The 11,733-nt window shown below is 35.6% G+C and overlaps 1 protein-coding gene across 1 annotated transcript; it reads left to right on the forward strand.

The window, feature by feature from the left end:
• The first annotated feature begins 907 nt into the window (after positions 1-907).
• Positions 908-10,057, forward strand: LOC136226213 (K(+) efflux antiporter 3, chloroplastic). The gene is made up of 19 exons (XM_066014562.1): positions 908-1,150; positions 2,385-2,780; positions 3,218-3,319; positions 3,630-3,710; positions 4,143-4,244; positions 4,554-4,631; positions 5,199-5,267; positions 5,424-5,474; positions 6,265-6,378; positions 6,474-6,575; positions 6,661-6,795; positions 7,014-7,195; positions 7,295-7,430; positions 7,653-7,724; positions 7,809-7,910; positions 8,305-8,466; positions 8,758-8,847; positions 8,982-9,143; positions 9,356-10,057. The coding sequence occupies exons 1-19, from the start codon at positions 1,100-1,102 to the stop codon at positions 9,662-9,664; spliced, it is 2,496 nt and encodes an 831-aa protein (XP_065870634.1). The 5' UTR covers positions 908-1,099; the 3' UTR covers positions 9,665-10,057.
• The last annotated feature ends 1,676 nt before the right edge of the window (positions 10,058-11,733 follow it).

Here is an 11,733-nt window from a genome sequence, read left to right on the forward strand (position 1 = left end):
GTAATACTTCGTTTTGTAAATAAAACATACCACATACCTTTATTAGTAAACTTTTAAACCACATACCTCTGTTTGCAAAATGGGCAAACCATAAGCATTTTTTTGTACTTTTCCCTAAAATTAATATATTATATATTATATTAAATTTTTTATGAGCAAAAAATAATGAAGTGACACCTCAGGTTCATCGTTACTGTTTTATATTATATATATAGATATGCAGAGAATTAGAGAGATTTTGGGAATTAATTTAAATTAGGTAGAACTTTTAGATAGATATGCAGAGAATTAGAGAGATTTTAGAGATTAATTTAAATTCTGTAGAACTCTTAGATATAGTATATAAATTAAATATTATTATTTTATTTTCACATTTAATTTAAATAATCTTTTTATAGATAAATATAATAATATAATTAAAATTAATATATTATATATATTATATTTTATATTTTTTATCAGTAAAAAATAATGAAGTGACACCTCACCTCCATCGTTACTGTTTTATATTATATATAGATATGCAGAGAATTAGAGAGATTTTAGGGATTAATTTAAATTATATAGAACTTTTAGATATAGATATACAGAGAATTAAAGAGATTTTAGAGATTAATTTAAATTCTGTAGAATTCTTAAATATAGTACGGATAAAATAATCTTTTTATAAATAAATATAATAATACAACTAAAGTTAATATATTATATTTTATATTATATTTTTTATCAGTAAACTTCTTCGTACTGTTTTATATATATATATATATATATATATATATATAGATTAAATAAAAATCTAATTGGATAATCCCAGTCAGCATCAAGATGTGCCACGTGGACAATAAACTAGCTTCCCAGTTCAGAAAAAAAAGGTGATTATCCTGAAAAGTTAAGAAGTTGTGTTCCACAAAAGAAATTGAAGAAAAATAAGGAACACCAGTTTCCTGTTCTTGAATTGGTGGCGAGGCGTGGTCCTTTCCCTTCTGGTCCCTCCATATATATACAGACTTGATAAGCCATTTCAAAACAATCTAAACCTCAAACATCTTCTCTTTGAACCTTTTCAAAACCATCAAATGCATCCTTTCTTCTTGCTCTTATGAGTTTCACTGCTATGTTGGACTTCATCGCTTCTCCACAACTTCCAAAGGTACCATCTTTACTTTTAAATTTCATCTCACTTCAATAATTCAACTGTACTTAATTATGGAAGTCTCTTGTGGACAGTTGTAATTTATTGATCGTTTTAGGGTAGTTTTGTTGGGTCCATTAAGTGTTGGGAAAACTCAAGTATTTAATGCTCTGAAATACCCTTGAATTTTAAGTTTTTAAACTTTGAAAAGAAAGAATGACATGTAATTCTGTCCCAAATTGTGAAGATTTTAGTTTCTTCTTCTTCGGTTCAGAAAAACATCTCCTTGGACATTAAATTTGTGTTTTTTTCGCATGGATTCATATATGCACTAAGGGAACTTTGCCTCCCAACTTTTTGAATTAAGCTTAAGATTGAACTTCATTTTGGGCCGAGATTGTATTGACCTTGACTGAAGTGGCTGGCACCGGGTAGAAAGCCTCAGCAAGGAGTAGCCCAGGACGGTAAAGGGCGGTCCGGTGCACTACGCGTCCCGCTAAGTGAGGGTGCGGGGAGGGGTCCACCACAAGGGTGTATTGGGGGCAAGCCTTCCCCTACCAATTTTTTTGGCAAGAGGCAGCTCCTAAGACTCGAACCCATGACTTCTCAGTCACACGACAACAACGTTTACCGTTATGCCAAGGTCCGCCCTCAAGTAGCCCAGGACGGTGATGGTATAAAAATGAATGGAGTCACACACTTTGGAAATGGAGAGAGAGTTATTAGGGTATATTAGTATGGCTTGTTTTCAATATATGTAGATGTACTTAAAGACGTGAGACGCAAGAAGTTGGACTTTGGGCAAAGTGGACAATATCTAGGTGATATTGGGTTAGTACAGTGTGTTGGTTCATGTCAGCTATTAATATGAAGTGGACCTTTAACTATCAGCTCGAGCTTTGCAGGACATGGTAATATGGGCCTGTGTTGTCACGTTTCATGCCCTAAGTGTGCTTTCGCGTGTGGGGGTGTGTCAGCTATTAATATGATATTGGGCTAGGCTATTACAGAAATGTGGTATAATTTTGCAAATAATCAATCGCATGCTTTCTGGAATGCTACTTAGACAGTGAACAATTAAATGTTTTATGACAGTTTCTGTAATTTGATAGATTAATCTATCATATTTTAATGATTTGGTACTAATTTATGTTTATTGGCTTGTAGACTGTGAACCTGTGTCTTAATTTGATATCATATTCTTTGAAATGATAATTATTTCTATTGCTAATCTATTTTTGATACCTTGCAGGGGCATGGGCATGATATCTTCAGACAACCAAGTCCAAATGGGGCATGTTTATATGATAAATCACATCATCATGTGCATTGTTTTAGAACTTCAAATGCCTCAAAGAAGCAAATGTATATGCCTTTGCAGGCCTTAAGTTACAGGACTAGTCATTGCTCGTATTTGTCAGGAAATGTCTGTGAAGGCACACCTTTGTTAACTTCCTCAATTCCTAGTTGGAGAGGGATATATATCCCTAAGTGCAGATTCGAACATTCAAAGAGATATCGAATATGTGCATCAGTAGATGTTGCTAGTGCTGTAGATGTCGTCAATGATCTTGGATTGGATACTTTGACATTCTTAGCTGTGACTGTTGTGGTTGTTCCAGTGTTCAAGTTCATAAAAGCTAGCCCAGTAAGCGTTTCGTTTATATTTCATCTATTAGTTAAATATGTGTGATCAGCAAGTTCTCTTTAATTTGATAATCATAAGATATATGACTTGCTAGTTCATTGGAATTTGTTCAAAATGAAGTCGTTCCTTTCCGCGCTGTTACCTGGGCCATTGCACCCTGCTGGGACATTTGCCTGCTCATAGTAAATTCTTTTTTATTGCATGGACTTGTTTGGGTTAAAAAATTGCAACCTTGCAGCCATGCCAGCAATTCCATTACTGTTGAACCCAAGAGCTTCTAATGATTTTTTATGCACATGAGTATGTAGCTGCTGCATGTATATCCTTATGTGTGCTGATGGGAGCGTCGTGTAAATACTCATGCTTGCATATCGTAGGTTTTGACTAGTCGTTATATTATATTTTATATGATAATTAACAATTCTGGTTGTTTTCAGATCCTTGGTTTCTTCTTTGCTGGAGTTGTGCTCAATCAATTTGGTGTAATTAGAAATCTCACAGATGTTAAAATCCTATCTGAATGGGGAATCCTTTTCTTGGTAAGTACAGTGACATAACAGCTTATTGCAACTTTTCTACTGATGTTCTTCTGCTGTCATCTGAATCTTTATCGTCATTCATTGTAATTCCATTGGTGCTCTCTAGTGTTCATAGTGAATAAAAATGATTTACTCTAGTTATAATTACATCTTCATGTGCTCTTGAAGACCACCTTATGATTAAATTCCTCTTATGATCCAGAAAGTATTCTCACCACTTATAAGTGCATGTTTTGTTTTAAGCAGTTAATGTTTCGAAGTTCATATTTATTTGTATTAAGGGTGCACTAACCATACATGTTCCTTGCAGCTGTTTGAGATGGGTTTGGAGCTTTCACTTGCACGTTTAAAAGCTCTAGCAAAATTTGCCTTTGGCATGGGTTTAACTCAGGTATAATATTTCAAACACTATAACCTGGTTACAGTAAGAATATTTTCCTTAGAAAGTGGGATGGCAATGCATGGGATTGTTGCGTTTTATAAGAGATGAACTTAAACGATATCCGTGTACAGAATTATGTTTTGCTGAACTGTGTATAACATTGTTGCAATGTTAAGGATATTTCTGACTTCTGTTGCGCTGCAATGGTTTCTTAAACTTTTGGCTTAATATGAAGTCATAAGTTCATTCAAAATTATGAGTTTTGACTTCTAGTAGTTGCTACTTCTAGTAGTCTGACATGCCTAACTTTCATGATTGCAATCTTGCTTTCATTTACTTTCAGATTTCGAGAGACGAGAAGTATTGCATTCTATAAATAAGTTCTGCATAAATTTATCAACTTCTTATGTTTTTAACACGTTTTTCCTCCCTGTTTTGAAGGTTGTGTTATCCACTCTTGCTTTCACAGCATTTGAACTTCCACCTAATGGGGCAATTGGAACAAAGATTTTGCAGTTCCTTTTCAACTCCAGGCCTGATTTGGTGAGTACTATGCCGTGCAGAAATCTAGAACCTTCTTTAATTATGGTCAATCGGATTTCTTAACTATTATAATTCTCCATCATGTAAGCCCATTTAAAGTCAAAAATTTGCAACTCCTAGGAAATACTATAATTTTCCATCTGAATATTTAGAATGGTGTTTCGTGTGGATTTCTTAACTATTGTAATTCTCCAATTCCAGTTTCTATGTTTCAATAGAGAAATTCTGATTGAACTTTTCTTACACTTTTTCTGCATGAATCCATGAAATATTTCTTGTTCATTCATGTCTTCATTTAACGAATTCCAGGTCAACATTAGAAGCATTGATGAGGCTATTGTTATCGGTGCTGCTCTTTCTCTATCCTCTTCGGCATTTGTTCTCCAGGTACTCTAATTTTATATTTTTATCAATAATTTTATAAGTCTGTTTCTGTTATCAGCTTTTTGGATTAGATTAATGTCATTGACCTTTTACCTTTTAATATCCTTGCTGAAACTGAATGTCTCCTGGTATTTTTACTTGATATGATTGATTGTTTTAGAGGGCTCAGAATGAAGGTTTATTGCCGCAGGAAGATTAGACCTAAAAAAGTGTAAGGTTTTGGTTTCCGAAACAAAGTAACCTTAAATTAGTTGTCAATCTAATTGAAGAATAATTGTAAAGAAGATTTCCATGAACTAGCCTATCGATTCTACTTAAATTTGGATTGAAGTTTAGTAGTTTTGAATTAAGTCTCTTCTCCATCCATTTTTTAAGCTTCTTGCCCTTCCACCATCTCTTGAAAGTTCTTCCGAGTCCTATAGTAGTACTTTTGGAAGGAATTCTGAGAGAGAAATCAAAATGAATACACCTAATTTTCCTTCTTCAATCCATGATGTGTAGGTGTTTTTTTTTTCATGAGGATTTTGAACTGGATATAGCATCTTGGAGCTCATCAAATATAATTTATAGCTTCTTGCAGAGAAAGGTGAGCTCCCAACAAGACTTGGGTCAGCGACTTTAGGAATTCTTCTTCTTCAGGTATTCACTTACCTCATACTTGGGTTCCGGTTTTCCCTTCAATTTAACAATACATGTTTGATTTTCTATTACTTTTTTCTTGGATCTTCATGTAAATGAGAGGTAAAAAATGGATTCAATACTCCTTTTAGTACCTCAATTTTTGGTATTTTGCAGGACATAGCAGTTGTTCCTCTTTTAGTCATACTCCCTGTGCTAGAGAGCCAGGTACCTCAATACTTAATTTTCGTTATATTTCTGAAAGAAACTGGATATATTTTAGCAATTCTCTTTTCTTGTTTTTTTTTGAGTAAAATACAAGGTTTTGTTATGCTTAGATTGAGTGCAACTGTTGATTAACTTTTGGGTGCAGTTTTTTTTTTTTTTGCTTTAATCTGTGCTTATGGTAGAGCGCTTGATGCGCCGGTTAGGAGAACCGAAGAGTGGCAAAGGGATGTAGTGGTGAGGGGTAGGGGAAGACCTAAGCAAACTTGGAGGAGGGTGATCGAGAGTGATATGAGTTTACTGGGAATTGAGGAAAATATGGTAGTGGATAGGACGGAGTGGAGGGAGCGAATTTGTGTCGCGGACACGACTTGATTTCACGGTTATATATGATGGTTCATGTTAGCCGACCCCGTATCATTTCGGGACTAAGGCTTTGTTGTTGTTGTTGTTGTAATCTGTGCTTATGGTTTGATTATCCTCCTTTAGGATGCATCTTTTGTTAATTTCAATTTCATGTTTTTTCTTTCTACAAACAAATGGAAGACCTGAACATTTTCTAGTTTCTAATTCGAAGACTTAAATTCACTTCGCGTTTGAGATAAAAGTGCGGCTGAGAATGCCATGTGAAATGAAAGAAACATGTACATTCTATTTTGTTAACTTGCTAGAATTTTTTTTATCTTTCACATTTTGTTCTTTTAAAGTTGTAAGTGGGTAAATTGGGTAGGTGACCTTCCTTTAACATTAATTTCTTTTCTCATTTGTGTTTCGTTTTTCTTTCTTTCTTCAGAATCTGGTTCAAGAAAGTATCTTGCCAATGCTTGCTAAAGAAAGTTTAAAGGCGTTAGGTGGATTAGGATTGCTTTCTCTTGGTGGAAAATACATTTTAAGGCGAGTTTTTGAGGTATTCGGGCTTTTTAGTTCTTATAAGAGTTCCAAAGCACTATACATGCTTGCACATAGTATTGCAGTTTGCAGACTTTAATTCAATTTATTCAGGTTGTTGCAGAAGCAAGGAGCTCTGAAGCTTTCATTGCTCTATGTCTGCTGACTGTTACTGGGACTTCACTTGCAACACAGAAGTTGGGCTTTAGTGACACGGTTTCAACCACTCTTGCCAATAATAGAACATGTATAGTGATGATATTCGAATCCCGAGATTATTGAATTGGATTCCATTTTGCAGCTTGGAGCATTTTTAGCTGGGGCATTATTGGCAGAAACAAATTTTCGGACACAAATTGAAGCTGATATAAGGCCATTTAGAGGCTTACTTCTTGGGTTATTTTTTGTGACTACAGGAACATCTATTGACATGCAGGTAAAAGTTTAAATATACACATTTTATGTGGAGAAAAGAATGGAGGATACGATATTTTTATTGATTTTGACTTTCCATATCTTTATCGAATGAGGAATTATCGGCTTTGCCTTTTGCTACGATGATACTTTTAATGTATTATATTTTGAGCAGCATGGTTGCTAATAATTCAAGCCTGAAAATTGTTGTATGAAAATACTTTTTGGTGCCTTCCGCAGGTACTTCTGAGAGAGTGGCCAAATGTACTGTCGCTCTTGGCAGGTTTAATCACCATCAAGACACTGATTATAACTGCAATAGGTCCCCGTGTTGGACTCACTTTAAAAGAAAGTGTTAGAATAGGATTTCTACTGTCACAAGGAGGCGAGTTTGCATTTGTTGTTTTTTCTCTAGCAAACAGGTTTGGAATTTATTTTCACATTGTTGCAGCCACATTGTTTAGAAGCATTCTGTATTAGCTTCTCTTTGCACTTCTATTCCCTGATCTTCGGGAACACAGGCTTGGTGTGCTTCCACTCGAGCTTAATAAGCTGCTCATTATCGTTGTTGTTTTGTCAATGGCATTAACCCCATTGCTTAATGATGTTGGAAGAAGAGCTGCAGATTTCATTGGCGAAAAATATGAACCTGAAGACGTATGTTTCTACTCTTTTATTTTGGAATTTTAATACTTAAATTACTCGCAGATGCATTCCACACCGTACCATTAGTATGTTTGGTGCTTAATTATAAACATCTCACTGGTTTAATCAGATGTTAGTTGTCATACTTTGTATTGTTACAAGTGCTTAGAAGTTAGATCAGTATCCGCTTCTGATACCAGTGCCTAATATTACCACAAATCTGGGATATTTCAGAAACCTGCTGAGCTGCCGAACTTCGATAGCAGTGAACCTGTTGTAATCCTTGGATTTGGACAAATGGGTCAGGTACATTATTCTTTTATGAAGATAGCTGTCAGTTTGGCTGCAATATAACTTAATTGCCTCCAATTTTTCATCTGTTGCATTCAGGTCCTGGCCAATTTTTTGTCTGCCCCATTAACTGCTGGAGTAGATGCGGATCTTTCCGGATGGCCTTATGTGGCTTTTGATTTGAATCCATCTGTGGTGAAGGTCAGGAAAATTTTACTATCAAACTTCAAGTTCTTCAGAATTCTGCACCCTATATGGCTTATCATATCAAACTTTTAAGTTCTTCAGAATTCTGCACAAACATGTATCTTCAACAAATGAGGCGTTATCAAAATTCAGGAACAAGTTGAACTTTCTTGATAATATTATTTAATTTGTACAATCAATTAAATATCGAATATGGCTATTAATGAACTCAAGTGAAGCTCCCTGCAGTATGAAGAAGAATAAGTTTGTTGTTTGTTTGGCACAATAAATGAGAATAAGAATAAGTTTACGCTCATTTTGCGAATGAGTTATCTTCTTCTGTACTTTCCATTTAGAGCTACTTCTAAAGTATTTCAATAGTTAAACTAATTATATATTATTTTCACAGGAATCTCGGGAACTTGGTTTTCCAGTCCTGTATGGAGATGGATCACGGACAGAAGTATTGGAAACTGCTGGAATTTCTTCTCCAAAGGCTTTCATGATCATGTACACGGGGAAGAAAAAGACAATAGATGCTGTTCAAGGGCTTCGGCTTGCATTTCCTGCAGTAATTCTCTCTCTTTCTTCATGCTCATATGTCTGTCAGATGCAGTATTAGTTCAGAACCATTTATAAGTGCTGCAAAAAGTAGATAGATAAGCTTAGATGTGGGTTACTAGGAGGTACACAAATCAATCAGAAATTTTTAAAGCTTTGATTTGGTCATTTGATTAGCCTTCCTTCCGAACACCAAAAATATTCTTGTCGATTTTGGCTTGTTATCCACGATAAATGAGGCCATACTTTTCCCTTTTCTAAGTCTGTATTTCCACTTTATGGGCTCCATTCAACTTGCCAGACCCCAATTTATGCTAGAGCTCAAGATCTTGTGCATCTTCTGGATTTGAAGAAAGCAGGAGTAACAGATGCTATTCTGGAGACTGCAGAGGTACATGATTTTATTACTGATGTAGACCTGGGACTCGTGTTATTTATGATCCACCGTTTAAGGATCGTATCAATTACCAGATGAATCTACACAACCTTGTATTGATCCTGGTTTATTGTTCCATATATTTGCAGACAAGTTTACAGCTTGGCTCCAAGCTTTTGAAAAAGCTAGGCGTCATGTCTGATGATGTAGACTTTTTGAGTCAGCTTGTTCGAAGTTCCATGGAGTTACAAGCTCAAGAAGCAGTCAACAAATCTGAAGATCGAGATATTAATGTTATGGAACCATTTCAGGTATGACAAAAAAAGTTAAACCATAAGAAAACTTATAAGTTGTTTGATTGATAATCAGATTGGTGCGGCAAAAAACATTTTTATAGCATATACAACATCGTTAACCTTCCTGAAACAGCACGGAGACTCGAGCAGAACCTTATATTTTCTCTTATCATTTTGTTTATGTGTACTGTGGGAAGAATGCTGAAGTATTGATCTTTTGTTCTAAGGTAAGAGTAGCTAACCCACTTGTGGCCGAAGAAGTACCTATAAAACCGACTGCACCTGAAGAAGATTTGATAAGAATAAAACAGCTTGCCGTAACTCAAGTCATGAGGTCCCAAGATGATGGGAAATCTAGTAATGGCGCAGCGCGTAATAGCAACCAACAACAATTAGATGATGTGCAGGGAAAGGGTGTTTTCTATTGTGAACTAAGTACACAAGATAGTGATGATCTTCCAAGTATAGATGCTGCAGCAGAAGAAAATAGATTAGACCCATCAGCTCCTTGCATGACAACTGCTGAAGAAAATTGACGATGCATAATCGATTTGACTCGTGTTCTTCTTCCTAAGAATATTTGCATCTGTGGATTCATCAAAGATTTATCGGGCTCTACTCTACGAGGAGATCAATTTTTTTGCTGGGACTAACATCAGAGACAAGAAAGAAACTAAAAGGGAAAGTTTGTCTTGATTAGCTGTTCTTGTTGAGGTTTATGTCCTGCTCTAAATAAGGTTTGCATTTTTCAAAAAACCACACAATGTATATATAGTTGATTGATATTGATATTCTTCACATACAGCAAATGTCACAGCTGAAATTACATGTCTGATTTAAGAGCTATTTATTTCAGAAAATGAGAAACTGAACTGACTGTTCATATTATTTGGTTGTGCTTCATTGTAATTATTGTACATGTTCTACTATTTGAACTTTATTGTAATGGTATTAATCCTCAAATTAGACAATTACACTTCAGAAGACCATTCCTCACTCCTATATACATGATGAGAGGATTTGGAATACGTTCTTGAGAATGGAGTTCTGAGCGTAGGAAGGACCGGATATTCGAGATAGTTTGTCTTTCTTACATAAGACCTGCAAAACATATCTTGGTAAGATCTCTAGCGAGATATTCCGACGTTAAAGTTAGTTCTGGTCTAATAAAGAAAGTAAGAAAGAGAGCAATCTCTACGCAAAGAGATTATACATCATATATTAATGAAAGGAGTTTGACGTTTTTATATAGGACTTGACGTTCATAGTTTAAATAGGAGAAAAATGACACTATCTATATGCACCCTATAAACTCCTAATTATGAGAGAGTTCCTTATTTTAACTAGATAGAGGAAGAGGCTTCTGGAAGTCCATATAGATTTTCGTTCAACATGTGGGAGGAGCATATGGTAAGTTTAAGACCGAATCTTGAGTATTCGTTCATGTTATCAGAAGCGCCATGTTAGACGAGTCTAGCGTTTTAAGGCTAGAGCAAACGCCTTATATTTCCCAGGGGATTTGGTTGTCTCGAAGCTGCATATGTATTGGGTTCACCATTGTGGAATTTGTTATTAGTCGTTTTCTTCCCAGAATAAGAAGCGTTGCCATTAACAATTTTGCAATGGCAAGGCAAACGCAGATTGGGGATGACTATTATGCACATTTAAAGAAAGAAAAATGTCATTAGAGTCTATATAAAGGAAAGAAACTCTTGAGCATAATTTCATCATTTGTTGTCTACAATCCAGTATCTGCTTGCAGAAATTCTTAGCAAGTGTTCATTTCTCTTGTTAAATGATGCACATGAGATGTGGTTTTCCCCGGTACACCCAGTGTACGATCAGATTCCCACGTCCTGAAGACACTCTCTGCAAGTCACACAATTTTAAGATCACACAATGGTTAAGCTCTTTCTCTTACTTCCTTGGTTGGATCTATCGATCAGGGTTTCATATTCAAGGAGGCCATGTACGTATCTTGTAGAATGAATTGTTTACCCAGCGCAACAACCATGTCTTTTGTTGTAAGTATTTTCCAAGCCAAATGATAGAAGTATAGAGCTCCACTGGATCAGATAGCAGTGGCCTTCTCACAATGGCATTGTAGGGAAGGACTATTAGGAACTTTGTTTCAATACACCACTTCGCTCGGCCATCCTCAATTGCGACCTTCATTCTCATGCTTCCCAGTAATGGTATTGTGTGTCCGCCAATTTCCACTAGCGGAAACAGTGTTGGCATCGATCGTTCGGGATTCAACTGGAGGGCCTCGAAGGCTTTCCTAGTGATGATGTTTACCGAGCTACAAATATATACAAACGCTATTCAAACTTTGAAGTCCTCAATCAAGATTTCAAAACTAAGGCCTCTTCGTGGGATTATCTTAAAAGGTTCTTCAGACCTCTCAATGAGAATTTGGTGTTGTACCATTCTTTGTCATCTAAGATAGAAAAATTATCAAAGAGAGACCAGAGAGCAATGACTCTACTCTCATGCTTAAGTCAATGAGAGAAAGATATTAAGTAGTATAAAGCTTATGTGAGCAACATGGACAAATTTAGTGTTGTTTTAGTGTACATTTTACCTTCTATTTATAAAAGAATCA

This window comes from Euphorbia lathyris, chromosome 4, assembly GCF_963576675.1.
Source record: "Euphorbia lathyris chromosome 4, ddEupLath1.1, whole genome shotgun sequence".
Lineage (NCBI taxonomy): Eukaryota > Viridiplantae > Streptophyta > Magnoliopsida > Malpighiales > Euphorbiaceae > Euphorbia > Euphorbia lathyris.

Excerpts from the sequence above, each read along its gene's own strand:
- LOC136226213 (XM_066014562.1), top strand. The coding sequence starts at position 1,100 with ATGAGTTTCACTGCTATGTTGGACTTCATCGCTTCTCCACAACTTCCA. Across the intron at positions 7,196-7,294 it reads GTTTTTTCTCTAGCAAACAG|GCTTGGTGTGCTTCCACTCG; the intron begins GTTTGGAATTTA and ends TCGGGAACACAG. Across the intron at positions 9,144-9,355 it reads ATGTTATGGAACCATTTCAG|GTAAGAGTAGCTAACCCACT; the intron begins GTATGACAAAAA and ends TTTTGTTCTAAG.